The following is a 25,288-nucleotide window of genomic DNA, read 5'->3' on the forward strand; positions in this document are numbered from 1 at the left end:
GGGTATGTTCTGTTGTTCGGGGGAGAAGGGTTGGTGGCATGATGAGCCTCACGGCGCTAAAGTGGGGGATCTCGGACACCTGCGACAGGTCGATGCAGCAGACTGCCCAATTGTGTCGCAGATGGCCGGAATCAATGCAGTCGACGACACGGCCTAAGCCAGGCGACATAACAACCCTGAGTCTCATCAGGGAGGATTGCCACTCGCGACTGGAGACGGGAGAGGGATGTGAAGAGCCGCCCCATCGTGCAGCGCAGGACAAGCAGCAGAACAGGGCGATGAATAGAAGGGGCAACACACGCCTTGTTCAATGTAAGAAGGATAACGTACCGGAAAGCCGATGATTCTAAGAGTCTATCTCGATCGTGACCTGACCAGACAGACACCGGGGGAAAAGCGGACAGAAAACGGAAAGGAGTATCGACGGAGTGAGGCAGGAAACGGCCGTAATCGTAGTCGTATCTATCACCAGGCGAGAGCAGGGAGTGTGAGTCTTGAGCGCATTCAACGAGGGCACACGGAGGACGGATTGCAGTCGATGCGCGACTCACCACTCTATCAGGATCGTGCGATGGTATAGGAAGCTATCACTCTATCGATAAAAAGGCAACGGACTGCGCCAGTACGGATTCGTGGGTCTCGTGATGATCGCCAACACTTTTAAGAAGCTTCACGACTTGAAGCGTGACGAGATGTCGGAAGCGACCGCGGAAAGTCGACCGAAGAGAAACGCGCCGCTGCACAGTCTGGACTGGGGGGCGAATGCGCGCGAGCAGGGGGGCGGCGAAAGAGTTCCCGCAACGATCGGGAAGCGCGAGAGGCAGATGGAAATCCTCGAGGCCTGGTGGGCGTGGCCGTTTTTTTTTGGTGGAGGTATACGAAGGATCGATTGATCGCCACTGGGCGAGGTAAGGGAATGCGTTCGGAAGGTTGGAGGGCAGCTGGTAGCGTGACCACGGATGACGTTGTGGAGCAACCGAGACCCTTCAAGGGCGGCGCATAGTGTAGAGGGGAAATATGGAGAGGAGGGAGAAGGACGAAGAGAAAAATAAAAGGTGGCGAGAGGAGGAGAATATGGAAGAAAGAAAGTAGGACGGGAGGGGAGTAAAGAAGAAAGAAATGAAGCTGAGGCGGGGGGGGCGGATGAAAGTGAAGAGGAGCAGAACGGTGGAACTGGGGTAAAATGGGGGGGGATGTAGGAGAGGGAGAGAAAGAAGAACGGATCTGGCAACGTCGCCCCGATGTTCAGGGGACACGGACCACTACAGATGATTCCACGGCGTACGGTAGTACCCTTGAAAGGTTGACGGTTGTACTTTGCAGCCACTAGGAGGGTCGGGAGGTTCTTCAATCTTGATGCGCGAATATTATGAGTGGCTAGTCTTGGGGAATTTTGGAAGCAGATGGTGGAGAGTGGTCTGATTATTGATGTACGGAGAGCTGTCCATACTGGTGTTCTATGAGCAGTGTTAGGAGGATTATAGAGGAGGCTATTACTTTGTATTATTATTATTAGATTCAGTCAAAATACTAGGCTTTTATACTAATAGCATGGAATTCAAGAGGGAAAAACCCCCCTGGAATATTGGCGTCGCAGAATAGACAGCTCTGGATAGGCCGATGCAAGTCGTTCGGGACTACGCCCCATCTGGCAAAAGGCTGGGTCAAGCGGGGCCCTTTTGGGGGGGAAGAGGAAGCCGACGATCGTCCGGGGTTGGGATTGGCGTGGGAAGCGAAGAGAGTCCTGGACAGTCTGCAGCCCCTGTCAGCCCACAGCAGGGTATGATATTGTGGAATACGAGTAGACATAGATAATAATGAAATGGTAGAGTAAGGCCTTTGTATCATAGGTACTTGTATTGCCATCAGGTACTGCCCATAGTGTTGTATTTGGTGGATAGAAACCCCAAGTACGTGCTGGATATCTCGCACGGCCCATGCATTGGCTCGCTCTTGCGGGGTTCACCCCCTCGTCTCTGTCCCCCCTTGCTCATTTTAGAATGACACTGGAAATTAGAATGACAATAAATCAAAAAAAAATTGAGAATAGACTGCCCGTTGCAAAATGACTCCTTAGCGAATCTGGCCATGGCTCGGTTACATATAGTTACATATAGTTACAATATATTACAGCCATACAGCCAGAGCCTATTAGATTGTAGATATAGGTACTTCTTTCGTCCTATTAAAGTCAACACGTCACGTACCCCGGATTATTGCATCCATCCAGTCCCCGTCGTATGTCATCTGGTGGGCCAAGAAGTCCAATAGGCGTCGTCCACTCTTCCCCCCAAAGAGAGGGGCTAATCCGTTCGGATGATTCTATCTCGTCTAGGCTCGTCATTTTGCGGGGGAAGCTCATGCATTAGAGCCCTTTGTTCTCCCCACCCTAGCAGAGGCAATGAGGCACAACCCCCCTCTCCTAGTTACCGTCAGGAATATACTACTCACACGCGACCTCTAACAACCAAAGGACTAGGTTAAAACCCCCCTTCCCCCTCAATCCAACAAACAAGAACAAAGATCCCCTTCAACCAACGATCGGCAGTAAACAGTAAACCAACGTCCCACAAAGCCCACACGCACCGTCATACAAAACAAGTTCTACAAGTCCAACTCTCCCACCTACCCACTATAGCTGGCCTTGCAGACACAGTAATAGGGCAATGAGAAGTTAATCCCGCCACCACCCCTCCGGCACCAACCTAGTTTTACTTTTCTTTCTTTTCTTTTTACTCCCCATTTTATTTTCTGGTTCCCCCTCTCAGAGCGACGAGGGGGGCGCACACCATGCGGGCGTTACTTCCACGGACGGCGGGGCGAATCAATCAACGCCCCGAGCCTCCGACCGAGAAGTTATTTTATTCCCTGTCTCACGGCCGAGGGGATGGCACGAGGACGGTCTGGCATGGGCAAGAGCGGGACTAGACCAGACTATGGCTGGAACTGGATGAGCTGCATCGTGTCAAATCACGGGCCTTATGGGGATGGGTATGGGTGGTTGACGTAGGTGGGGGGGGGCGACGGAGGATGTCCCAGTAGATTCATCAATGGTGAGATAATTCCAATGAAGATCATAATGATTATTGTCATAGCGATCATAATCATAGATATCGATACTAATTGTCCTAACTACGCGGTGTAATTGTGGAAAAGTCTAAGATGCTGCGAACAAGGAAAGAGCCCCGCCACCCCGCGATGGCCTGAATTTCTAGGAATCAGGGCAACGAGCCATCATGGATATACCTTGCAAGTTGCAATAGAGAAGACCCAAAACATCTTGACGAAACATTGTCGTACTCTGTGCAGATACGATGCTCAAAAACAATACAAAGGGCCCGAGTCAACAATGAACAGGAGATTTACTCCACCGAAATGCCTCACTGGCCAACACCACCCCATGGGCCCTTCCTCCTGCAGACGGTCCGGGTTCCCCTCTGCGCTAATATAACTAGTTGGACCCAGACCACACTTGCCTACAGTAGATCATCGCCTACACTGCAGTCCCTGGACCCAAGATGCGAGTCTAGATTCTGGGATGGAAAGCGCCTTCACAAGGCCCGGGGCCTCGGTTGGCATCGGAGGGTTAATCGTTACGACGGAGAGTTGATGCATTAACAAGCTGTATTGGATATGGGGGATAAACTAATATACAGATTTTGGAGAAGCCACACTGCGACATTACGGATTCAAATATTCTCCGTATTGCGGCTGTTGGAGGGACTCCTTATGGGGCGCTGTCAATCGAGGAGCCGGCCGTGGCAGCGGCACCCTTCTGCTGGCGCAGCTTTTCTTCAAATTTGGCAAATTCGTGCATGGAAATCTCCTCCTCCTGGTCCATAACCTGCTCAACGCCCTTGACCTCCTCAATCTAGAATGGCGCACAATATTAGTTAAACGTTCGGGTGGGAAGCGCAAGGGTCGGATGGAACCCGGGGAAGGCAAACTTACATAGTGCATCAGCATCGACTCAATGCCATTCTTCAACGTCACGGTGCTCGAGTCGCAGGTCCGGCATGCGCCTCGCAGCTTCAGCATGACAATACCATCCTCAAAGCCCCGCAGCTCGATATCACCGCCGTCCTCCTGGATGGCAGGGCGGATGCGAGTCTCGAGCAATTCCTTGATCATGCTAACAACCTCGTCATCGTTCTCGTCGTAGGTGAGGGAGTCGCTGACACCACCCTCCTGTGTACTCTCGGAGCCATCACTCTCCACGGTCGTCACAATGGTCTCGCCGGCAGTCACGGCCTGCGTGATCAGGCTGAAGATCTCGGGCTTGATGTGTGCCCATTGAGCGTCGCTGGCTTTGGTCACGGTGATGAAATCGGGGCCGTAGAAAACGGAGGTAACACCCTCGACATCGAGGAGCTTGGCGGCGAGAGGGGAGGGGTGTGGAGGAGAGAGCGTAGAGCGAGGGGAGAGGTATTCGAGGAAAGTGGTCGGGAAGTCCTCGGGAAGGACGCGGTGGTTGGGAATGAATTTCAATGCCTGATCGAACGAAGTAGAATTGTCAGTATACTTTGAATATTCTCAATCGTTACCACGGGGTATAGAACATACATCAGGGTTAGGTGTGTTCTCCGTCTGAATAAAGATCGTTCGCTTGCTGGTCGGGGACATGCCGTTGACACCATTCTGAACCACGGGCTGCTGGTGCGGTCGTACCGTCGGCCGACGGCGAGTCTCTGAAGCTGTGATGGTAGGCAAACGCGAAGCGCTGGACACATTTCGGTATGCGCTGAATGCCGTGGGCCGGACAGTTTGAGTGCAAGCCTCGGAAACGGGGGTCGACCGAGCACTGGCCAGCGCCCGTCGGAGCATGTTGGTTGAAGTGGCTCTGATAGACATTTTGAATGTTGCAAAATCACAATATGTGTTGCAAATTCCTGTATGTACAGCGGAAGAAAGATGTTTATGGAAAGTTGAGAGGCGCTGGAGCCCGGACTCTGACGCAATTTGATAGGCACGTGATCTCGGGGAAGGAGATGACAAATGAAGTTCTCCGACGGGCCAATCAGAGAAGATGCTTTTCACATAAAGTTGCCGATAACCGGAGTGCTGTTTGAGATGAAGACATGTTAGCCAAAGGGAGATGTATATGCTTTTAGAATCTCTTCGTTGCTTTATTTGATTTTATTGAGACAATGTAATATGTTATAGGTATGGCATTTCCTCCTGCAGGTGCGTATCAGCCAGTGGATCGATATCAACTACTTGACTCTGCCGATTCTGGCGAGGACGATTGAGCTTTCTTTGCAGTCGCAACCTCATATTTGGGCCAGATCATATCCTTCAAGAAAGGAGCTATGCCAAAGCCCAGCTTTGGGAGGCACATGAACACTGTCTGACACCATCGGTGCTTATCAGTAGCCCCCCGGCTGTGATAGAATTGGGTTGCTTGACTGAACGGAGCAAGCAATATTTGAGCGCCCATGCCTTTCGCTTGAGGTTGGACAAGAAACTTCGCAGAACGGCATATCAGGTTAGCGTAATGTTCAGCCACAGCGAGGACGTCTTCGGGAAGGTCGTTGACTAGTGTGGTAGTTGAGGCGGCCGGGTCATAGGAAGGTGGAACATCCCACAATGTGAATTGAACATTGCTTCGTGGCCGACCAAGAAATATGAGAAGCTCATCAATGAGAGGGTAAAGCAGTATAAAAGTTGTCCACCAAAGTAGATGGGATTCGGAACAAGTGAGAGACGGATAGTCAATGGCGTCGGGAAATATATCTTGTGGAATGGTGTGGTCAAGTTCACTCCAGAAAGGTTCTTGTTGTGGGAAAGACCATGGAATCCCAAGCACTTTTTGCATCCCACGAAAGTCAATATCAAGTTGATCTTTAAAGGATAAACATGAACCAAGCAATTGTTCTCCTTTTTCGTATTCCCTTCGCACACTCGGGTCTCCAGACTGAATTAGACTGTCAACTTGTTCCATGAGTGACGAACATTCCATGATAGAATCAAGTATAATGTCGACCGGTTCTCGCCAGGGGTTTTCTGGCGGCGGATTCTGCCAGAATTGGCTGTAATTGTACGCAGATTTGCGCATGCCGACTGCATCGCACACCTAGCCAATTGGAATATTAGTTATTCATCACCATAATAGAACTAACTGCAAGTCGAAGATATTACCGTAACGAATTTCAACTGCCGGCGGAATAGATGCTCTGTCACACTGAGCGGACTTGGACTATTATACTGGGCCAGGATGGCATTGCTTCCTTGAACGTGGGCCAGCCACGCACGGAACCCAAGGGGCGAGCAATTGACCAACTTGGGTAAATGTTAGTATGTCACGTTTGAACATTGTCATCAGACATACCTCGTAAATCTGAAAGATCACTGTAGCAAACAGCAAGTCCTGGCCACACTTTCGCCCGGAACGAATCCGGCTATGGACAGTCTGGAGAATTTGGCCATAAAGTCTCGTACTGTACGTTAGTAAATCATTATTTTGTTTCGTCTTGGCAAGAAAGGCCGCGCTCAGCGCCGTCGCGGCCTTATCAAGGACTGGACTGCTGCCAACAAAGCCGGGGAAAGTGTCCTGAAGATGCGTAAAGGTGCGATATTTCCCATCTCGAATCACAGCCGAAGGCTCGAAGCAATCAACAAAGTTGGCCACAAATTGAATCCGCGTCTCAGGATTCACATCAAACCAGGGAATATCAGAGTCTGCTTCGGGAGAACTAGAACTAGATGTCTCGCTGCTTGATGATTGCTCTGCTGGTGGATCTCGGGGTCGATGAGCAAGAGTATGCGAGGTTTTACTTGCTCCCTGAATGAACACGCGACGCCTCTCATAGCCCAGGCACTCATGCCCGTTCTTCACGCATCGCATGCATTCCGGCTTCGTCTCATCGCACTAGACCGGGGTCAGGATTGGATGCTCTGCTTTGGGCTCCCAGCCCAGCTTCGAATCTAGGAGCACGAACCCTGACTTTTCGTCGTCGGCATGTATTGCACCCCTTGGATTTATATGGAACACCACCCATCTTGGCGTTCATGGATCATGGGGATGAGGGTCGGCAACCACGGTGGAGCCATGTAACTCAAGGCTGCCCGCGTTCAAGGCGTGCTCGTCATAGATCCAAGTGATCACTTGAGCACAACGTATGCTTGAGACAAGTGATACACTGTAGCAAGCCACATCCGAGGTCGACGCTGACGCCTAAATGATCAATATGGGCTGGATCTCGGAGGTTGCGTCACTTGAAGCTGAACAAAGTGGCCCGAGGCACGAACCGTCCGTTTTGGGAAGCTATGATGCGGGTCCCTTCGTTGGCCTGAGGCACCCATAACGTCCAAGCTTCTTCTATTTTTGCCCGCGAGGATTCAAGATCTTGCGCAAGCCTTGAGCCTCGTTCACTCCACAGACTCGCGGCTTTGACTAGCCAGATGTGAGCGAGACGTTGCGGACCGGGTTTTTACTTTCTTTGTCTTGTCGTAACCGACAATATGCCCGGGTCCTGCGAGGTCTGTTCGTCAGAACCGTCCAAATATCGTTGTCCAACATGTTCGCTCATGAGGTAAGGGCCATTCTTTCACGGCGTTTATTCTTCTTTACCCCGCGTTCCATCTAATCGCCTTGGCCCTAGCTGTTCACTCGCCTGTACCCAATCACATAAGATTTACTGCGCACCAAAGGCTACACCCCCGGACGAAGAACCGAAAGCCACGGCTTCGCACGCGACTGCTCCGACTCCCTTACAGAATGGCGATACTACGCCAGAAACTGCGGGAAATACCTCGAGTAAGAAGAATGAGGCTTCAGCTGCTGCTATAGCTAGCTCATCGGAGCTTCAAGCGCTATTCTCCCGCTATCCTCAGCTTCGCAGCCAGCTTCGCGAGATATACCAGGCGACCCAGGAGGAGGAATGGCAAGAATGGTACACCCCTCCTACAAGGGGAAGGCCCTACGGCCGAGGAGGGCGAGGCCCTTCACGCCGGAGTCGAGGCTCATGGACTGCGGAAAAGGGATTCAACCGCGGCCTGGGCAAAGTGCGGAAGCTCCGACAAGATTGTGACGGAGGGATGGAGACCGGGGTCAAAGCAGAGGCCTTTATGGAATTTCTGGCGGTGGTCAACAAGGACCGACAGGCTCAATCTCAATCTCAATCACAAGAGTGAGGATTATCCACCTTCGGGGATATCTCTCCTTGGGCTGGCATATGGATTCTTCCCTTCCGATTCTATCTTCCTATTGAATATCTAGTCATTGCTGGACAATGACACGAGAGAAACGATTACAGAGTTGCATCGGGGAACCTGACCTCAATGCGGGGTTCCGGAGTAAAATAGATAGCCAAGTAGGCAATGCGACACTAATTTTTACCTAAACTAGCGTAACGGGGTTTAATATATGATCCCAAGGTTGAGGATAGCTACGGCGAGAATTGGTCTGACAGTCGTCTGTCTGACAGGCCCAAACCCACAAGTGATTTACGGGCAACCGAGGCCGTGGGTGGGTTCTCGCGGTGCAGTTAGCACCGCATTAGCGTCTCCATTACCTAGTCCACCTTTTGAGGCGGAGACCTCGCGCGGCCAGACCCCCGAAAAAGACCAAAGAGTGGGCGTCAACAAGGACCGAAAAATTGGAGCCTCCGGCAGCACCGGCGTCCCTCGTAGGCTCGCACGGGCGTCGCAGTTGACGAGTCCAACGGCGGCCCTCGTGCAGGCACAGGGACCAAGGTCCACGGACTATGCGGCTCGTCTGGTTGGGCGGCCGCCCTTTTTTGATCTCTCCAGGGCCTCGCGCGCTTTGTCCCGAACGGGCCATTCAAGGGGGCCAAAAGGAGAAGCACAAGCTCGTTCGGGCTATGCTGATCTGCCCATTTCTGCACGACGTGAGGCCTTGAGGAAAGTGCCTGCAGCTGTACTGTACGGCAGCTACGGCTGAAGAGACTGGAGCAGTAGGATGGAGTGGGATCCTGTCGAATGGGCGAATCCCATGACGAATTGCGTCCGCTGCAGCGTCATTGGGCCTTGGCCGTCCGAAGGAATCACAACATGACGAGCAAGTACAACGGGCTCTTGGACCAGCAAGTACTACTCACCGAGCAGGACGTGTGATACCTGTCGACTAAGCGAGCTCCCTGACTCTTCGTAAGCCGTGGGGTTCTGGTAGTGGCGGCGCCACGACAAGGCTCTTGGTAGATCCGTGTATCTTGGGTAGAATTCGGAATATTGGGGGGGATAGAGGACATATTTTGTGTGGTTGTTAGTACTCCGGTGGTGCATATGATTGTATGGAAACCAAGAGTATGTCGAGCCCCAGTTCAGCTCCGGTCGAGCTCAGGGCGACATCAATGCTCCACGAATGACGAGGCCGGAGGCGTCTAGTTTCAGATTGTGGGTGAAAGATCTGGAGAACGGGGCCACCGTGCACTCCAATGAGAGCCGAGCTCTCAGCTTCTGCTTGCCGAAAAAAAAGAGCAGAGGTTCCATACGCATGAGTATGATCTGTCCACCTGCCGGATTTCTATATTTGAGTTAGGGGGGTCCCTGTTTTGAACTTGTGTTGGATATTTTTCGTTGTTATTCATATACTTCTACTTTCTCCTCAAATTGATGTCGATTCGTATAGTTGGGGAATCGGAAGAACAACTTTTCCCTGGTTCAGCTGCCCCCGGTTCCACGGTTTCTACGCCCGCCAACATCTCCTCGGACATCCGGACTCCCTCCACAATTTATTCCCTCCAACTGAACACCAAAGATCAATCGCTTCGGTCGCTACCGTGATCGTATCACAGACTAAGCACGGCATTCATCAGCTTGCCCTAACCATTGTTCCCTCCCGACTTTCTCCCCGAATGACCGCCTCGCCTTGCGACCGATTCTGAGAATATCACTCCACTCCCCCGTCTCGGAGTCGACAATGGAGACGCAGTGCGAGATCTTCGGAAACACGCAATAACCTGATCCCACCCAGTCGCGCCTCGTTGGCCCGAGCCAACCCCCTTGCTTCCGAGCTGCCTCCGCCGCCATGAGTGCCCAACAGTCCCGCCGCGCGCGGGCGTCGAGCGATAGAGCGCAGGCAATGCCCCCCGGGGTGCCGCAGCGCCCCGGCATAGGAAGCCGTACCTCGTCTGCTCCGGCAGGCGAATTATACAAATTGGACACCGGACGGAGACCGAGCTCTGCGGCGAAGATCGGACATACCTTGTTGGAGGAGGACGAAGGATCCTCGAGCACGAGCCATGATGCGCCGAAGCGTTCGCGGTCCCGACACCGTGGTGATGAGGTATCGTCATTTCCAAGGCCGAATTATGTTTAAATCGCATAGGGTTCGCGAATTGACCGTCAATTGGCTAACGGTGATCTTTTTGCGCGCAGGAATCCTCCAAGTCCAGTTTACCAGAAGTGACAATCGCCGTGGTTGGAGAAGACAATGCGGGCAAGACGAGCTTTATCAAGTCTGCATTGGATATGAAGGGCACACCATCGTCAGTTTCCACGAAAAAGAAGATGTCTTTGGACGGAGCGGTTTACATTGTGCGGTTGTTGGAAATCGATTTGAAGCAAGTCACCTTCGACCAGGATCTAAATATCGTATGGCCCGGGGTGAACAAGAATTCGGCCGCGCCGATCGTCGACGGAGTCTTGCTTTTGCATGATGCCACTCAGCCAGAGAGGTTGGAAAAGACCATTGAACTTGCAGGTATGTGCCTTCACCAAATCGCCTTTCCAATCTCGATCATTCCGGCCGGTGTCTCTGGTTAGAGCTCGGGTGTATCCATTACGGTACCTATCGTACGTTGCCTCGTTGCTGACCACGAGGATCCCCATTTAGACGCCTTGGATGACACCACAGTTCCATGCGTGATGGTTGCCTGCAAATGTGACCAGCTCCCCGAGGAGAACGAGCTGGGTCCGATTCATGAGCGACACGACATCTACCGTACATCGCCCGAGTCACCACGGTCTCAGCAGATGTGCATTGCACTAGTCTTGCGGTCCGTCATCAGTCATCGAGCAGGTAAGTCCTGATAGTTTTTTTTTGAAACACCCCCCAAAATTCCCTGCTCTTTAGCTCTGTTTCTTCTTTGTTGGTCCGCTAGCAATCCTTGGGGAGAGTGTCAACCGGATTGTTATGGGCTGAGCCTTGACCCCTCAGGGCGGACTAAGTGGGTCGTGGGCCTAGCAATTCGCTACCCTCCCTCTTGTCAGAGTCCAGAGTCCACCGATCGACACGAGCCCCAAGGAGAGAAGAACCAGAGCTGAAGGGGAACACGATAAATTTCGTGGCGTTTTGGCTCTTCGTGACGGCTGACTTTGTCTCTTAATTCGCCCAGACTTGGCCGCGTCTGACCGTAATAATCCTCCTCCTCCCCCGTCGGCTCAACCTCAACATCCCCCGTCCGCCCCTCCCCCGCCGAGGACGACCACCAATTCTTTTCAGCCCAACCCTTCTCCTCCTGATTGGCACCACACCCGCGCCAATTCAGAAACTCCTTCCGTCATTCTCTCAGGAGCCGCTGGCGGCTCAGCAAATTCGGTCTCGGATCGAACTGTCGATGGCAACGGCGCCCACCGTCTGCCCACCGACCAGATCCACCCATCCAATCTGGCGCAACAGCATGCTTCCAGTTCGTCTCGAAATGCCAGGAGTAATTCCCACCCGGTCCGACCGCAAACTCCGCCAACTGGCGCGCGGCTGAATCCTCGCCGACCGTCTGCTCAGGGAGATATCTCTCCTACCCAAGAACACCTTCGCCAGCGACTCCAGCCTACCTGGCGACACAGTGGAGGCTCCGACGCTTTCAACAGCTTTTTGAATATGGAAGACGAAATGGAGGATGGGGCAGCCCCCGCCAGCCCCGGGGCCGTCTTGCGCCCGAAGCCGAGCAGTGAGAGCAATTCGAGTGCAGAGTTTGGATTAAGCTTTGACGAACTCGTCGATCGGCTGGTCGCTTTGCCCATGTCGAAGCAAGACTCCAAATTCAGTGCCATCTTCCTCTGCCTCTATCGAAAATTCGCTGCCCCGGCTACCCTGCTCAATGCATTGATCAGTCGCTTTGAAAAAAATGAATCCAGCAACGTGGACCAGCTCGCCCGTATGGCTGATCAATTGCGCCTACTAAATGTGATCGCCTCCTGGGCTTCTGAATACCCTGGCGATTTTGCCAATCTCAAAACTAAAAAACGCATCAACGAATTTGTTACGACTCTTGAAAAAAGCCATTTCTACATGTTTGCCGCAAAGGAAATCGGATCATACCTCGACACAAATGCCGAGGACGACGATATCGGGTGGGCTTTCAGTGACGGTGAGGTTGACGAATCAGCCTTTACTGAGACCTTCTTCGATAACTCCGGCCGAAGCTCCCCCGTTCCTTTCATGACCGGTACCTATGACGATGATGAAGATGATGAAGTTGAAGAAGACCCCATTTACAGCAGTATGAGCGCCCTTGACCTGAGTGAGGGGCCACACGAGTCTACCTCTCGTCTTTCCGGAACCCTTTCTATCTCCTCAAATACCGACAAACCCTCCAGCACTATGAACCAATCCTTCACTCTCTTGACAGTGGAGGCTGCTCAAAAGGAAGCTCTGCGCCTCGAAATGACTGGGCGGACTTCACTCAGCAAGATCCAGTGGCGGTACTTCATGGAGACACCAGATGAAGAATTCGCTCGGGAATTGACCCGGATTGACTGGATTATGTACAATTCATTCCGCCCTCGCGATCTTGTGCGCCACGTCAGTATCTCTGGTGTGGACAAAGACAAGATCAGAAGCTTGCAAAATGTCAATCGGATGATCAAGCAGTTCAACCATGTGGCATTCTTCGTGGCTAGTATGATTCTCCTTCGTGATAAACCCAAGCACCGAGCAAGGTGCCTGGAGAAGTTTATGAGCATTGCAGTGGTACGTGTCTGTTCGTAGGGCCTGGAAAGTGACATGATGGCTGATTTTTTTTTTAGAAACTGCGCCGCCAAAACAATTACAACGCCCTCGGTGCTGTGATCGCAGCTATTAATGGCACTCCTGTTCACCGACTCACTCAGACCAGGGAGTTGATTCCAGTCGCTAGCCAAAAAGAGTTCATGCGACTGGTCATTCTCATGAGTACCTCACGCAGTCACTCCGCCTACCGACTAGCATGGGATAACTCTTTCTCTGAACGTATCCCCTTCCTCCCCCTTCACCGTCGCGACCTGGTCTCTGCGGAAGAAGGAAATAGAACCTTTTTGGGCGAAAGCAAATCTCGAATCAATTGGAAGAAATTCGAGGTCATGGGAGAGGTGGTTATTGGCATTCAACGAAGCCAGAAGAGTCCTCATCCCCAAGCTCAGAAATATGACGATGTGGAGCGGTTGATTCTCGATTCGAAACTCTCCGGCGATGAAGAGGTATGCTTTTGAAATATCCACGGCTTTTTCCAAACTTTGCAACGTAACTAACTTGCTTTGAAAAGGATCTCTATGCTCGCAGCTTGCAACTCGAACCTTCAACTGGGGGGGAAACCGGCCGTAAAAAGTTCGCCTGGCTACGTGCTTAGTCCCCCGCAACATAGGTCAAGATTTACCTCTCGACTGTACACTCAGTTTGGTATCTGTCCAACTTATCTACATATCTCTCTATCAACCATTTGATCGCCATACCCCCATCTCACGTCGCTACGCTCCCATGATCGGTATATTGGTTCAAACATGTTTTTCTTTCACTCTCTATTAGCATGCTCTTTTTGGAATGGAACCCACGGCATGAGCAAGATGACACCTGGAGCGAGGTGTTGACCCGAAGCTTCGATATGATGCTTGTTTTGTACATAGTGCGCTTTCGTGGTAACGGTGATGATGAAGCCACGATGTGGTGCGGAGAAGAATCTCTACCTCTGGACATATTCTGCTATTTTCCTCATTAAATTCAAGTAGAGCACAATAACTCCAGAATTGAAAACCCCTCGCTCTAGTTACTGAGCCGATGTTACCCTCGTACACTGGTACCTCCCAGGTCCCAGGTCCGCATAGTCCCCTGATCACGTGAACTCCATCAAATAATCTCCCCGAAATCTACATATCAGACCTCAATCATTCATCCTAACCCAAACTTCCAGCCAACAAACTCCAAAATGACCCAACCACTCACCCACCAAGCGCGCTCCGCCTACCGTGCCCTCCTCCGCGAACTCCCACGCGCAAACCCATCCACCCCCTCCCCCCTCCACCAACGCCTCCGCGCCCTCTTCCGCTCCCAAGAACAAACACCCTCCACAGCATCCGCGCCCACCCCCTCACACACCTCCACCATCGCGTCTTCCACGCAACCAAGCGTCTTCTCAATCCCGTCGAGTCCGGAGGAACACACGCTCCGCATTCAGGAGGCGGAGCAGTTGGCGCAGTATGCGAAGGCGCAGCGCACGTACACGGAGTTGCTGGAGCGGTATAACCCCGGCATGAGTATGGATGAGGAGGAGAAGATTCGGTTGACGGCTCGACGGGTTGGGTTTGATTTGCCTGAGTTGCATAACTCGGAGGAGGCGAAGGGTCAAAAGGAGTGATTGGATGATTCTCCTGATTCTTGAGCGCTGGACTTTTTACATCCTCTGCGGCTGCTCAATATAATCGAGATGACCGAGATCGTTAATAGCGGCTTCTTGGGAGCAAGCTACGAGGGACTTGTTCGGTGAATCAGCCCTGGCTGTCCGAAATCCTCCCTCACATGGACTGTCTGTCAGATTGAACGATGGCGGATTGTGCATGGAAGCCCTGGCGGTGATGTATTATTCTCCATGGCCTGAAAATGGGCAGTTCTCGGGGTTGGATTTGTACAAAATTTGAATGGCATCGGCGTTATGTCTTTTTTTTTGTTGGGCTTGTATACTATTGAACAATGTACAATTAAAATGTAGAAGCATTTTTGAGGTGTATTGGGATCTCTAATTATCGCTGAGAAACATGTAGTTGCCCATCTGCTACTCCTGTATCGAGTTGAGTCCCGCAGTATTGCAGGGGCCTCTATTGGCGATATCATGTGTTCCGTCCTCTTCAAAGGCCGTGAACATTGGCGGTATGACCAGAACCTCGTCGGGCGTCGTGTTCCAACTAATGGGATGTGCTTCGTCTCACATGAAGTGCCTGTGTATTCATGTCTGACGAGGCCGCAGTAGCTCAGCAATGAGACTGTAGCGGCTGAGGCTGAGGCAGCAGCTCCCAGACTGTGGAAGGTTACCCTCGAGTGCCTTTGCGATGAAGCATTATATAGGGTGGGCAGGGCAATATAATGGCCCGGAAATGATAGTCATAAGCAATCAAGGACCGTTTAACTGTTGGTCAATTCAGTCCGTTCCATCTGCCTCATGAGCGTGGAGCTGATCTCCTCATCTTCCAAGCCGACACTGACTTCGATCGCAGTCTTGGGCCGATTCCGGTTCAGGCCATCCAAGAGATTGCATGCTTTGCAGATACGCTGACTTGAGAGATATCCACAGCGTTCGCAGTGACCCAAAGTTTGTTTCTTGACAGTCTTTTGCAGATGGACACTCGAAGGCGGGCCTTTGGGTAGGCGAATCTCGGTCTCACGGGACTCGGCAGACTCATTTTCAGCCAGTTCCTTCTCCATAGCGGCCATCTCACCACCACTGGTACGTCCGTTCTGACTTCCACAGCCGCCGACATCATCTTCAGCCGCCGCAGTCGATCCGCACTTCTTGCCGCTCTGGTTGACTTCTCGGGGTACGAGGGCAGCCATATCCTCGCCACTCTTCACAATATCTAAGATCGAACTGGGCCGGATCTTCTCCAGGTCTTTAATCAGGGTTCGCGCGCTGCCACGGAATGCCTCTGGTGAGTAGATACACTCGGTTGAGAAGTAATCAAGTTGGCGGTGATGGGCGTAAAGCACGATTTCTTTCTCGTAAGCGTACTTGAGTGGTTTACTGCGTTTGATATCCGATGCGCCGGATTCAGTCACGATACTCGTTCCTCGAGATAACCGAGGCAAGTCGGCGCGAAGAAGGTTCATCATGACAGTCTCCGCGACATCGTCTGCATTGTGGCCAGTCACAACGTGCTTGATACCCAATTTGGCAGCTCCCCGATCAAGAGCTTGTCGCCGGAAGACACCACAGTATGTGCAATTTCCTTTCTTTCCAATTTGTGCCACCACTTGATCCATCGTCCACCCATAAAGTTCACCATATCCCAGAATCTCTAGGGGCATATCGTACTGCACCGCATTGCGCTTCACGGTTTCCAGGCTATCGTCGCGATAGCCGCGGATTCCCTCATCGATGGAGAGGAGACATAGGTCGAGCCCGTATCTGTATCGCTCGTTAAGGGTCTTCAGTACCGCGGCGAGTACAGTGCTGTCCTTGCCACCGCTGGCGCCGATCGCTACTCGTTCTCCGGGATAGAATAGGTTTGTGCCGATGATCGTCTCGTGGACTTCGGTTTCGAATACTTCAAGGAAGCACGCTCGGCAGAGCTTGTGTCGGTTCTTTGGGCGAATGATGACCGCCCGGGCCTCCTTGCAGTTGAAACACGCCGTTGGAGCCATGGTGTTTAATGTGGTTGTTTGGATCAATGGTGAGGGGCAAAGAAAAGAATTTATTTTCCCCGCATGGTCCGTGCGTGACGAACTGGCGAGTGGGAAGTAAACAGCCACCGCCTCATTCTCCGAGACTACATAAAAAAGATTTTGAAGTGACTAGCTGATAAGTATGGACAATCGAATTCTCAGTATCTGCAAATAAAGAAACGAACAGATACAATCCCGAAAATAATAGAGGACAACTTGTAGAAGCAGCCATCGCAAGTTATACAGCAAGTTTTTGACTTTGAGTCCGATAGTGGTGCGGTGGCTTTCCCTTTCTGCAAAACAATCCAGTCATAAACACCGGCACTGGCAGTTTGTTCTTCTTGATCATCTCTTTAGCCAAATGGTGTATATGATGTCTGCGGTGGATGAGGGAATGATGATAAGGCTGAGAGCGATCTGTAAACAGTTTGAGGTGCTCCAGCTCTTCCGAGCTAAGTGACTTGACCACTTGATCAGTCTTATCTTCTGCAAAGGCGAATGATGTCCCAATGATCTTGAAGTTTCGAGCCATCTGGTGCAAGTTGGAGGAATGCCAATCCTCGTTGGTCCAGATGGGTTTCACATTCCAAGGCAGACGACGCTCATTCTTGAACGCATTCCACCAGTCTTCCAGGCGCAGTCTTCTCTTTTCGCCACTAACTGCATGGACGCATCCACTTGTGCCACAGGCAATATGGAGCAAGGTCCGATCAACTACGAGATCCACTCCAACCTCGTCAATCGTAGCATTTTGGTCGGGTTGGTCACAGCGCGTTGCAAGAATTATCTTTCGGCCCGGGTGCAAGGCGTAAGCAGCTGCACAGGCTGTCGATGGCGTCGAGTACGAAGTGAATCCATGATATGGGATCTCTTCTGCTGGACCAATAACTGACGGCCGGATGATGAGTATCTTGTCCAGGGCATCCTTCTCAGAAGCCTTTTGTAGAACCAGTCGCTCAGCTAGGTGTTTGGCATATGCATAGGGCCAAGGGAAGTCGTGGGTCTCGAATTCATGCGATGTACCGTTCTTTTGGACTTCTCTCCAGATTTCGGGTGCGCTTTCGTAGGGGTCTTCGCCTTTCCTATCAAGAGAATATACTCGCTCTTCGACCGCCACATCGGAAGACTCGCTCGTTTTCCATAAATGTGCATTGACATAGGCGCTTGAAATAAAGACGAATTTCTCGAGATTCGGAAATTTTAGAGCGTAATTTGCAAGACAGAGTGTTGGCGCAATGACTGTGTAAGACAGTTCTCGGAGAGACTTCTTCAGCTCGATTGAGCACGCAGCATGAATGAAAACGTGAACTCTTCTTTTCAGCATTTGCAATGTTTCATCTTCAAGACTCATAGTGGCAGTGTCCCCCAATTCTCCGTCCAGAACCGTCACGCAGTTGCTTCGGGTAAGAGTCTCCGCGATAGATGCTGGCAGCATGCTCTTCCATTTTGACTCCGCTTTTCTAAAAAAAAAAAAACCTATTTAGTGGTTGATAAAGGTTTGCGCTTATTTGATGGTACTCACGAGTAGCCACCCCGGCAAAGCACGTAAATGTGTTCCGGAGTTGATTGAGTTAAAAGTCGATATAGTATACCTGTGCCAATAAACCCTGTCCCACCAGTGACGAACAATATTTTGCCATTATAGTAGTCCCATACCATAATTGCTGATATCAGATTTGCTTTTACTCTGTAAGGTTTTTATGAGAAGCCAGGGAAAAACATGTGTGCAAATGGAGGGGACCCATCATAATGGAAAGCCCAGGTGGGTCTTCGGTGGAGATATATAGTCGTGCGAGTACATGTAAGGTATGCAGCTTTTGAGGTGGTCCAGAATACGGGAAAGACATGAGAATTCTGCAAATGACGATAGTTCAAAGCGATATGAAGAAAACCATCAAGGATCCGAAATGGCCCGTAAATGGATACATGCAACGTGCTGCAGTAAGATGAGGGGTTTTTGCAGCTTGTGTAACCAACGGGGCAGGGGGCATCCTGGGAGCGCGAACCATTCATATAGCGTATATTGGTCGGTGCTTGCATTCTAGCGTATAAATAAGGAATTGATGGTATGTTCCATTGGCCGTGTCTGTGGCAATGTGTTCGGGCCGTCCTGCTGGGATCGTTTCCTAGGCCCGTCGGATTGTTGGCCGTATTTGGTTGTGCAAGGTGCAATGGGTCCCGGGCCCTGACTCGCAGCGTTCTTCACCCCAAAGAGACTCACACCCAATCAATTACTGTATGTATGTGACTTGAATACATGGCTGTCATGTTCTAATCGAGGGTTGGAGCTCAGTACTCACCGCTCTATGGAGCTTCCGCATTATGCGCGCTCTTGGAAAAGAACTTGACAACCCGGAATCTAGAGAATATTTTAGATTATGAAGTAGTGCCTCTACTAGGGTAGTAACTTTGCTTTCAAACAAGTTGAGTGTGTACATTTTGTCCCAAATTATCACATGCCGAGATGAAATTGAATCATTCAATCGGGCGATCATATACTGAATTCGAATTACGCAGTTTGACCATTCACATGGTTGAATGCTAAAATATGCCTTCCTGTTTTGGACTATTTGACTTCTCATGTTTCACCATGACTAATATATGGTACGATTCTATCTTATATGTGGGCGGGTGGATCGAGAAAGTTCCAGATCGGGAATATTCACGATATGATGGAAAGTGCATTATTCTTGCGGCTTTATCGGCAGAGATCTTGGGCTATGATCTAGATTCAAGCATTGTATGAAAGACTGGGAAGATATAATGACGCATGAGCCCCAGAAACTATCCCCACCTTAGCTCATGGAAGATACGGATCCCTTCAGCAACTGTAGAGACCTTTCGCGGGTGAAGAGCAGCATGAAGCGGTTAACTTCAATAACCGGATGAGCGGGGATTACTGCTAGGTTCTCTAGACTTGAAAATGCTGCCTTGTACCCAGTGTGTTTATATTTACCTTTACTAGGAGCTTCACATTCATACATGCAATAGTCTCTCGATTGAGTCATGAGATCGACCAACTGAAAAAATCATGTCTTGATCAGACCACCTAAGAAAATGGATATTTAAGCCCTGAGAATATTCCGTCAAAACGTCAAGCGTCTCTCGCCTTCCTCCAACTCGGAACCCCACATCCAGTAATTGCCGACTCGGCAGTGTCTTATCTGTCTGTTCTGCGTCCCCGCAAAGTCTAATCTCGAGTCTTTAATTCCGAATAGTTAGTGTCGTAGACACTAACTGAAAAGGTCAGGTCCACCCGACCCTATCTTGTCTTCTCCGCACCACAACTGGATCCTTTCAGTTCCTTGCTACCCCTCCAAGTCAGGCCATTGGCATTAAGGCCTCGATATTTGAGAAGACGCCCATATTTGACAGGAATACCTACACACTGTAACGGTGGTATACTTCGGTAAGCTAAAGAACGATCAATGAACAAAATCATGCCTGACTTGAGCTTCGGCGTGGAATTAGAAAATCTAAGAATATAGCCATGCCAATGGCGACGCATTTTATGGTCGACCCTGAGAAACCACAATGCCCGCCTCAAAACCGATCAAACGAGCCTGTGATCAATGCCACTCAGTCAAGGAAAAATGTCGCCGTTTGAGTACCGAAACTTCTTGCGAGAGATGTGACAGACTGGGACACAAGTGTCGAACAACTAGAAACGCTGCAAAGACTGGCAGGAAGCCTCAGGTCTTGAGAGAGGTAACTTATACTGTTCCAAGTAAAACCAGATTTGTAACAGCTCATGGTGAAATCTCCGATAAAGATCACTTGAAGATCTCCTTCCTCTCTTACAATTCCAGATTGGCCATCAACTCGGCACTTTTGTCTGACCTTGATGACTGGGAGCGGCATTTTTTGAATCTAATGAGAAACATCACGGCGCCCTCGCCTCTGGCCAAATTTCTTGTCGGAACCAGTTTCCACGAGTCTCATCATTCATCATTCCTTCAAAATTTCATGCAACCATCACAGGCTATTCTCAGAAACGCAAGTGTAGCATGCGCAGCTGCCCTTGTCGGTGATCAATATGATGAGTATGCCCAAAACGGGTTGGAAGTTGGACATCGACGAGCAGCATTAGCTGTTTCATCTCTCCGATCACTCAAGATCAACACTCAACAAGATTTGGTGACCGCACTCGTACTTGGTGTTGCACTGCTGACTTTTGCAATGCATGTGGAGAACGGCCAGCCCTTCCTGATATCACATTTCACTTTGAGTCTTATCAAAACCCAGCACCCCGATTTATTGGGCCTAGACCCATCATTGATGGACTTCTTGATGTGCCTTGTCACTGCAGAGACATTTGATTGCCTTTTGCGATCTCACGTTCCCACTTTGAGAGTGAACGATAGGGAAAGTTTTGTCGACCGTTATCTCGGCCTTAGCTCATCAATGCTCTCCTACTTCTATGATATTGCCGAAGTAAGCAATTTGCTTGGAGATGGTGCTATGGCAGAGAACCCCGAATTATTACGCCGATTGAATGAAATAAAGCTCGCCGTGGAACAATGGCAACCGCTACAGCCAGGGGACTTTCTTCAGCGATTTACCCATATTGAAGTGGCGACCATGATGGCACAGGCTAAAATCCTTCGGTTCACTGCCCTCCTAATAATACACCGCTTGAATTATCCATTTGGGCAGCAGAATGGAGAGGCGCTTCGATTGTCTCAAGCGATTGCAACTGAGTTCGAAACAGTAATTCGTCTTACAAATCACTCGATTCCGTGCACATCGCTTGCATACCTGGCTGCCTGTTTTGAGATTATGGATAGAGAAGCAAGGGCGATAGCAATGGAGCGGAGCACACAAATAATCACGTTCTCGAAACAGACGCAAATCCGTTTCAAAGCTACGGTAACTTCCGTGTGGGAGGCCAGAGATACTGGTATTCCGTTCTACTGGTTTGAGCTTAGCAAATATGTACCTAATACAGAAGCAAAATGATGAAAGAAATAAGGTTTATGTATGAAAATGTATTAAGGATCATAAGATTGACATAGCCTCAGACTGTTCGGCGACCGATTTGGTTCGCAGCCATTTTCCGATAACGTGCAGCAGTCGCGACTCGGGCCTTCTTCCCCCAGATGAGCAGAGGCACTGGAATGAGATACAGGAAGAAGGCTACCACCGCTGCGAGGATGTGGAGGTTCTGCATACCCATGCCATTGACCCATGGCGTGATGACAAACAAGATAATCACAGAAATGATATTTCGCATAAAAATAACCCCTACCAGAGCATCGCCAATGATCTTGTAGACGATGGGGTTAGCGTACAGAAGGCACAGAAAGCAACGGCGAAAATTTGAGAGATACTTACATCCTGATAACAATCCATGAGGTAGGAAAGCGAGACACCACTAATAGAAGACAGCGTAAAACCGAAAACACCGAAGCCGACAGCGAGGCAGGACCAATGTACGCCCTGAGAAATGTTAGCTGACTGTTCAATTGCGAGGAGAAGCTATAATTGACCATACGTAGGCAAGGCCAAGGCCAAATAGCAAAATCGATGCCGGTCCTAGTATTACAGTAGGAAGGGCCAACCAGAGACGCTGTTCGGGCTCATAGATACCACCGTTCTTCTTGGAAAGCCACAGGATGGATTTGTCACTCAGGTAACCACCAACAGGGAAGCCCAGAACAGCGCCAACAAATGGTGCCAGGTTCATGAGACCAATGCCAATCGCGTCGAAGTTGTATGGCGGTAGCAACATGTACGACGCTTGTAATGACGTCATTATTGCGAATATACCGAGGGTGGAGCCGTAAGTGATAGCAGCATATGTTACAGCCGGGAATGTGAATAGTGTCTCAATTGGCTGCCAGAAATGAGGGAGCAGCGATTCATCGGTTGGCGTGAAGAGAGCCATCCTTTCAAAGTATGTTTTTGGCTTGATATCCAGATTAGTTGCAACCCGACTGGCGGCCACTTGTTCAGTCGCGGCTTTGCTATCACCAGCAGACTTCGCCTTGGAGTCATCCGGCAGCTCAGTCTCAGGAGCGGGAATTGCAGGCATGACGCTCTGACCGTTGAGGACAGGCACAAACTTGGACTCCTCGAATAGAAAGAGGACGCAGAGTAAGGTGATACCGAAAAATATCACACACCACCACCACATCCACCGCCATCCTTGCGAGTCAACGATATAACCGGATGCAACGGGTCCAAGGAACGCCCCTGCAGACTGGAATATAACAAACCATTCGTTCATGGTAGCATGTTGGTGGACAAAAAACATATCTGCGACGGTAATTTGCGCGATGACCTCAGATATAGCACCACCCAGTCCAGAGATCAGATTAGCGCCCATGAAGCTACCAACACTGTAGGTCTTCGCCTGCCAAATGCAGGATGCAAGTTGCAGCGCTGTACTGAATAGATAGATCGGTCGGCGACCGTATTTATGGACGAGTGGAATGAAAAAGCAGCATCCAATAGCCAACCCGCCATAATTGACTGCCGCGCCAGCATTGAGAATATCGACGGAGAAACCAAGCTCTTCTTCCATAGGGCCCCATGCTGTGAACCCTATGTCCAGTTGAACGAAGGTCCACAGGACGAAGAAGCTGACAAGGGTATAATTTAGGATCTTTCGAGCAGTTGACCAATTCAAGGGATCATTGGGGTCGGCCGAGGGCGTAGGAAAAAGGACAAGCTGGTCGCTGGTCCGGTGAACTACATTGATCAGTCAATATGGACTTGCTCAGATTGGAGAGGAACTTGAGCTACCATCTTCGAGGGTGACTGTTCCCGGTGCCCAAAAGGTCTCATCTCGATCATCATGCCCATTCACCATCCTGGAAGCAATATGATCACACAAGGGGCGATGTAAAAAAAACTTGAATTCAGATTAAACGTTAAGCCGGTGAAAAGGGCACCGCTGCCTCATCCCCGCGGCCGGCCATGGCCTTTAAAGACCTCTCGTGAAATCGCCTCCTCACGAGCCGACATGTTTGAGCGTGCGGAGATACACTCGCAACCGAGAACGTTATCTCTCTTCGGGTGTCGAAGGGCTGAGTGGAGAAAGCTAGACGATGATAGCCTCAAGGCGAATCAGGAGGCACGAAACAGGCCGGCTTGGCATGAAAGATAGATGGACATGATCCACCCCCGCTTATCTTGGCCAGTAAACTTTCGATAGCTCTCCTCACTGATCAGCGGGGGCCAGTAAGGAGTCAGGGAGGCACGGTTTAGTCTACGTACGTTGAGACTGGCACTCATACAATCTGGATGCTCTGGCGGACTTTATTCCGCGTAACTGAGGGATACACTTTTTCGAGGGCAAGCCCTCGGCTTGAGTTTCCTGGTTGGACTTACCTATTTTAAACAACGTTTCAAAGTGTCTAACTGAGAATAACTATGCCAGAGGCTACTTTCTTTCACACCGAAATCCAACAGGCCAGAACCCATCCAGAAGGATACTTTGATGACCACTCGTTCGTGAACGATCTCAATCAGACCACCTGAATACATCTGTCAGAGGGCGATTCCTATCCACAGCTATTGGCTGAAACCGGGAACAATTTAACAAAATATTTAAACCAGCATGATTTGACGCCGGGCGGGATATCGCTTCGGTATCTTCCATGAGGGGGAAATCCTCCCCAGTGCTTTGCGAGCTCATTGCCTAGGTGCAACCGTTCTTGATTAAATTTGGAGCCTGGTTGGAATCGGGCATCCATTCTATTGCTTTGGTGGTTGAATTTTGTATTACTTCAGTGGCGTTCCCCAGAAAGCTTCCTGGTTGAGGTATTCGATCCTTCGGTTGGATGGCCATCGGTACGTGTACCTATCTCCGTTAAGAGGGTCAAGCTTTCTTTACTCGAACAAGAGCATTGACGGTTTCATTGCGAGAAATGAGTTTACATGGGAACTTTTGTTGGCTCTCAGTACCGACTATCTTAGTTTTCAATATGTTGCCTCGAGCCGGAATTATGGTTTTCGAGAACGTAGAACTGGTTCTTCCCGGCCAAACCGCCCGACTATTTGTTTGAACATTGACCTACGACACAAAGCATCTGAAGCCCATGCCAATCCTTGTTTTTCGAAAGAATAGGGAGAACAGAATTTTGTCAATTAGTCCGTGGTTTCCAGAGCTGCTCGTAGGTCAAGACTCCAACTCTGGCAAACGAAAGCCCTCTGTTGCTCCCATTCGAACCCCCCACCCCGATCATGGTGGATATCCTCAAAACGATAAGCGACAGTCTTGCTGAGTAGATCAAATGCCGGGAAGCTTTAACGGGAACATCAAATCAGTAGTATCCAACCACCAGACCAGCAGATCTGCCGAATTCACGAGGAACTGGGCAACATGGGCAGCGTTTTGAGCTGGGGGACTGGGAGGTGATGGGGCTACAGATGGAAATTCACAAATTCAAGGATCCCGATTCACGAACACAGTAGGGGAAAAAAATCAGATTTCACAATGAACCTGGACGCCTGAAATATCGGATGGGTAACGCTCACGTCAATACATATGAAAAGCCACTTCAGTTGGCGTCCTGATCACTGCAAGGCGTGTGTCTTGAAACCATGTGCCAAGCTTCTGCGGTGTGGACCGACGCGACCGCGCGGCGTTAGGGAATGTGAGACAGCTGTGGCATCAGCTCTAGACATGCAAGATGAGAAACTTATGGCCAGTGGCGCATCTTTCTATTTGTCCGCTGGTCCCGCATTGATTTCTTGTCACGATCTGGGGTTTGAGGTTTGGATAAATTGCGGGAACTATGAGCTACCCCGCGT

General features: G+C 50.4%; 9 protein-coding genes across 9 annotated transcripts; 4 read left to right on the forward strand and 5 right to left on the reverse strand.

Annotated features, from left to right (window-relative positions):
* Window positions 1–134: 134 nt before the first annotated feature.
* Window positions 135–893, forward strand: N7496_009653 (uncharacterized protein; the record flags this gene model as incomplete). Its single annotated transcript, XM_056702566.1, has 2 exons — window positions 135–312; window positions 607–893. 2 exons carry the CDS (start codon window positions 135–137, stop codon window positions 891–893), a joined length of 465 nt encoding a protein of 154 aa, XP_056551566.1.
* A 2,834-nt stretch (window positions 894–3,727) lies between these two features.
* Window positions 3,728–4,851, reverse strand: N7496_009654 (NifU family protein; the record flags this gene model as incomplete). The annotated part of the gene is made up of 3 exons (XM_056702567.1): window positions 3,728–3,871; window positions 3,952–4,491; window positions 4,564–4,851. The coding sequence occupies 3 exons, from the start codon at window positions 4,849–4,851 to the stop codon at window positions 3,728–3,730; spliced, it is 972 nt and encodes a 323-aa protein (XP_056551567.1).
* Window positions 4,852–5,209: 358 nt separating this feature from the next.
* N7496_009655 (Zn(II)2Cys6 transcription factor domain-containing protein) lies at window positions 5,210–7,010 on the reverse strand (the record flags this gene model as incomplete). The annotated part of the gene is made up of 4 exons (XM_056702568.1): window positions 5,210–6,073; window positions 6,139–6,279; window positions 6,329–6,868; window positions 6,939–7,010. The coding sequence occupies 4 exons, from the start codon at window positions 7,008–7,010 to the stop codon at window positions 5,210–5,212; spliced, it is 1,617 nt and encodes a 538-aa protein (XP_056551568.1).
* Window positions 7,011–7,527: 517 nt separating this feature from the next.
* On the forward strand, window positions 7,528–8,133 carry N7496_009656 (uncharacterized protein; the record flags this gene model as incomplete). Its single annotated transcript, XM_056702569.1, has 2 exons — window positions 7,528–7,532; window positions 7,602–8,133. The coding sequence occupies 2 exons, from the start codon at window positions 7,528–7,530 to the stop codon at window positions 8,131–8,133; spliced, it is 537 nt and encodes a 178-aa protein (XP_056551569.1).
* A 1,855-nt stretch (window positions 8,134–9,988) lies between these two features.
* Window positions 9,989–14,510, forward strand: N7496_009657 (putative Ras guanyl-nucleotide exchange factor RasGEF; the record flags this gene model as incomplete). The annotated part of the gene is made up of 7 exons (XM_056702570.1): window positions 9,989–10,246; window positions 10,339–10,663; window positions 10,796–10,981; window positions 11,451–12,874; window positions 12,931–13,359; window positions 13,425–13,500; window positions 14,107–14,510. The coding sequence occupies 7 exons, from the start codon at window positions 9,989–9,991 to the stop codon at window positions 14,508–14,510; spliced, it is 3,102 nt and encodes a 1,033-aa protein (XP_056551570.1).
* Window positions 14,511–15,271: 761 nt separating this feature from the next.
* Window positions 15,272–16,507, reverse strand: N7496_009658 (putative PP-loop ATPase superfamily protein; the record flags this gene model as incomplete). The annotated part of the gene is made up of 1 exon (XM_056702571.1): window positions 15,272–16,507. The coding sequence occupies one exon, from the start codon at window positions 16,505–16,507 to the stop codon at window positions 15,272–15,274; it is 1,236 nt and encodes a 411-aa protein (XP_056551571.1).
* A 259-nt stretch (window positions 16,508–16,766) lies between these two features.
* On the reverse strand, window positions 16,767–18,187 carry N7496_009659 (uncharacterized protein; the record flags this gene model as incomplete). The annotated part of the gene is made up of 2 exons (XM_056702572.1): window positions 16,767–17,988; window positions 18,051–18,187. The coding sequence occupies 2 exons, from the start codon at window positions 18,185–18,187 to the stop codon at window positions 16,767–16,769; spliced, it is 1,359 nt and encodes a 452-aa protein (XP_056551572.1).
* A 1,875-nt stretch (window positions 18,188–20,062) lies between these two features.
* Window positions 20,063–21,487, forward strand: N7496_009660 (Zn(II)2Cys6 transcription factor; the record flags this gene model as incomplete). Its single annotated transcript, XM_056702573.1, has 1 exon — window positions 20,063–21,487. The coding sequence occupies one exon, from the start codon at window positions 20,063–20,065 to the stop codon at window positions 21,485–21,487; it is 1,425 nt and encodes a 474-aa protein (XP_056551573.1).
* Window positions 21,488–21,545: 58 nt separating this feature from the next.
* N7496_009661 (uncharacterized protein) lies at window positions 21,546–23,342 on the reverse strand (the record flags this gene model as incomplete). Its single annotated transcript, XM_056702574.1, has 4 exons — window positions 21,546–21,794; window positions 21,863–21,967; window positions 22,023–23,221; window positions 23,276–23,342. The coding sequence occupies 4 exons, from the start codon at window positions 23,340–23,342 to the stop codon at window positions 21,546–21,548; spliced, it is 1,620 nt and encodes a 539-aa protein (XP_056551574.1).
* Window positions 23,343–25,288: the final 1,946 nt, after the last annotated feature.

Source organism: Penicillium cataractarum, assembly GCF_028827025.1.
Source record: "Penicillium cataractarum strain IBT 29864 chromosome Unknown utg000008l, whole genome shotgun sequence".
NCBI classification, from domain to species: Eukaryota; Fungi; Ascomycota; class Eurotiomycetes; order Eurotiales; family Aspergillaceae; genus Penicillium; species Penicillium cataractarum.